Source organism: Vollenhovia emeryi, unplaced genomic scaffold, assembly GCF_000949405.1.
Source record: "Vollenhovia emeryi isolate VEMERY1.0 unplaced genomic scaffold, V.emery_V1.0 DF942597.1, whole genome shotgun sequence".
NCBI classification, from domain to species: Eukaryota; Metazoa; Arthropoda; class Insecta; order Hymenoptera; family Formicidae; genus Vollenhovia; species Vollenhovia emeryi.
The window spans coordinates 1-3,641 of NW_011963769.1; the positions used below are offsets into that span (position 1 = coordinate 1).

At 40.7% G+C, this 3,641-nt stretch overlaps 1 protein-coding gene across 1 annotated transcript; it reads right to left on the reverse strand.

Moving 5' to 3' along the window:
• Positions 1 to 1,310: 1,310 nt before the first annotated feature.
• On the reverse strand, positions 1,311 to 1,584 carry LOC105568281 (the record flags this gene model as incomplete). Its single annotated transcript, XM_012023815.1, has 1 exon — positions 1,311 to 1,584. A coding segment is annotated over exon 1 (171 nt), but the record flags the coding sequence as incomplete, so codon positions are not given.
• Between the last annotated feature and the right edge of the window lie 2,057 nt (positions 1,585 to 3,641).

The window sequence follows — 3,641 nt, forward strand, 5'->3', positions numbered from 1 at the left end:
TCTTATCCCTCTATCCTCTCTCTTCCCTTCCTCTCCATCACTATAACCTGCTTTCTCTGTCCTGTTCCGTTCCTTTCTTCTTTTCTTTCCTTTCCCCTCTGTCACCTCCTTTGCTCTTCCTTTCTGCTCCACCTCTCGTTCTCTCTACCTCTTTTCTTCCGCTTCCTTCACCTTTCTCCTTCCTACAATCAAAAAAGCATATTACAATCCCTTTTTAACTACTGGATTCTCCTTCACTGCTCCCCCTTTCCCTCTCCTCCCCTACCCATCTCCACTCCTTTCCATCCACCCACATTCTCCTGTTTTCCACCCATACCTCCCTTCCCTTTTCTCTTTCTATCCTCGCCCTCTCTAACATTCTCCATCTAATTCTCCTCTCCTCCATACTTAAGTCCTCATCTATATTCATTCCCCATTTCTTTCTCATCCATTCCCTTCCCTCCAGTGTCTCTCTCTTGTCCCTCTCTTCCTTCATCTCTACTAATGCTACTATTCTCCCCCCTCTCCCTGCCTTTCTATTATCTTTTCTACCACTGCCTCTCTTCTTAACCAGTCCTTAATTGCCGTCCTGATTTTCTGTGCCCTCTCCTCCCTATCTTTTCCTTCTACCCCCTTCCATATCATCCTTCTTCTTCTTCTTTCCTCTCTTTCTCTCTTGTTCTTTCCTCTCTCTCTGCGTCCTCTTCTTCCTCCTTCTACCATCCCGTCTTCTCCGCTTCTGTCCTCTCCCTCTCTTTTCTTCTTCTTCTTTCCTCTCTTTCTCTCTTGTTCCTTTCCTCTCTCTCTGCGTCCTCTTCTTCCTCCCTCCACCATTCCGTCTTCTCCGCTTCTGTCCTCTCTCTCTCTTTATCCTTGTCCTTCTTTGTTTCTCTCTCTCCTCCTCTCTCCATTCTCTGCATAGTCTCTTCTCCCTTTCCTTTGCTTCTTCCGTCTCCTCCTCCCCCCTTCTTCTCTAAACTTTTCTTCGCCCTCTTCTTATCCTCTTCGCTACTCTCCCCTTCTTCTAATTCTTTTTCTCTCTTTCTATTCGCCTCCGTCTCTTGTTTCTTTCTTCTCTCCTCTTCTTCCTCCTTCCTCTTCTGTTCTTCCTTTATTCGTCTCTGCTCCTTTTCTTTCATCTCCATGTCTTTCTTCTTCCTCTTCTCCTCTAGTTCTCCGCCAGACTTCTCCGTCTGTCTCTCTCCCTCCTTTAGCTCTTGCCTCTCTCCTTTTCCCTCCTTTTCTTTCTCCCTCTTGACTTTCCTCTCTCTTTCGTGTTTCGCCTCTTCTTCCTTCTTTTGCTTTTCCTTTTCTCCCTCTAGCTGTCTCTCTCTCTTCCACCTCTTCTCTCTTCTTTTTCTTTCCTCCTTTCTCTCCATTATCTCCCTTATTCCACTCAGCTCTCTTTCCATCCTTCTTAGTTGCTCCGTCACGTCTTTTCCTATCTCTCTCAGCCCGTCCATCCAGTCCTTCCTTCCGCTCTCTTTCTCTTCTCCTGCCATCCTCTTCTCTTTCTTTTCTCCGCCTTCTCCTCTGACTTCTCTTCTGTGCCACTCCTCCTTCTCCCCGCCAACACTTTCTTCTCCTACCCTCCTCGTCTCTTCTCTCTCCTGTTCTCTCCCTTTCTCTCCCTCCGCTTCCTTCTTTTTTGGTCCTACGTCCTTTCTCTCTTCTTCCTATGCATATTGTTAATTGTTTAATCCTCCATTCTTATTTCTACCACACGTGTAAGCGAGAAGTCTAGCTGCCTTCCCCGCATACACGTGCTCCTAACCTCTATCATTCTGCCTCCGCCAGCAACCTTCTATCGCCCCCCTTTCTTCCTCTCTCTTTCCTCTCCTACCTTCTTTCCTCCGCTTTCTCCTCTTCTCTGAGCCTCTTCTCTCGCTTTTCCTCTCACGTCTTACTTTTCTTTCCTCTCCTCCACTTTCTCTATCGCTTTTGCCTGTGTTCCTTGGCCGCCTTCTACTTTCCCTTTCTCTTTCACCGGCGCCTTTCCTCCCCTCCATACCAACCTCGCACTTTCCCCTCCTTCTATACCTCCTACAACCGAATCGATCTCTCGATCTCTCCGGCTCATCTCTCCTTACTCTCTCTACTATCGATCGCTCGACTCCTTGTCCTCATCGATCTCTCGCATCTCCCGTCCAATCCTCTTCACTCTCTCCTATCGATCTCTCGCTCCGTCCGCTCGATCTCCTCCCCACTCCTTGTCCTTCTTCGCTCCGATCTGCCAACTCATCCTCTTCTTAATTTTACCTCCTTCTAACTTCCTTCTTCTTTTCTCCTTTTCGTCTCCTCCAATTCCTGTACTGCGCCTCCTTATCCTCCATCCATCTCTATGTTTTCTTCCTCTCCATCTCACTTCCTTACACTTTTCCTTCGTCTTTTCTCTCAGACCTCTCACTGTCACCGTCTCTCACTCCGCCATCTTTTTCTCCCTCCCCAATAAGAATTATAATATATAGAGTATTTCAAAATAAAAATTAAAATAAAATAACTTTGAAAGCCATTTCTCATGAAAAAACTTAAATTAATAAAAATAACATTATATATAATACCATTATTATTGGCTTTCCTTAGATATCTATTACATAATATCACATGTATTTATTACGTTATATCACATTAGATATCACAGCATGGATGACACTTGAAAAATAAAATCACATGTTAATAAAATAAAATAAGAAAAACAATACTTATATATAACTAACTACTACTTATATATAACTAACATATATAAAACATTAATAAAGGATAGATAAAGGCTAGATGTGTCATACAAAATAACAAAAATTAAAATACAAAAATATTTTTTAAAAATCAATGAAATTAAAAAAGCATTAAAGACCGTCACATGAATTGCTTGCGTTACCATATAAATTTTGTGGATTGTGTAATTTTAAATGCTCGGAATCGATTTCAAAATTAGTGCAGTTAAGTAATGCCTTCCGCTGGGAAACTCGACCGTAAAGTACAAATCGCGGAAACAGTTTCGTTCGATAATCGATTTCTTTTTTATTTTTATATCCGTAACCATAGAAAATATACGTTCTGCTTCGGCATTTGAATGGGGAAGAGAAAGAACTGCGTTTACTAATGACTCTAACTGTGGAAACATTTTTTCCCCATTGAAGTTTTCAAATTCCAAAATATTTTTCCACATATCATTAATTTCTAAAGAAGCTAATTTTATTTTATCTTCGTTATTAAAAACTGAAAGTAATATTCTCCACTCGTAATCTGATTGTGTAATATTTATATCTCTTATACGCGTTGCAATAAAAGTTAAATCTGGAAATTTGTTTCTATCTTCGTCGTACAGAGCAATTGTCGGTTTCAAAAATTGAAATTGTTCAAATAAAGAATCTTTATACGGCAAGCGTTTCAACATTTCCCGAACTGCAGTCACATAAAATTTTAAACAATTTAATTTAATTTCGCGTGCGTATTCTACAGATGTTTTTAACAAATGTTCGCATTCTAGTCCAACATGTATGTTATTAATATCTAGCCTAATGCTTTCGTTATTTATATCAAAATCAATATTTTCTAAAGCTTTCGAAATTATAAAATTTTTAGCAATATCGCGAATTAATCGTTGGCTGTTTTCACACAATGTATGAATTAAAGTTTTACGAGATTGAAACAAAGCATTA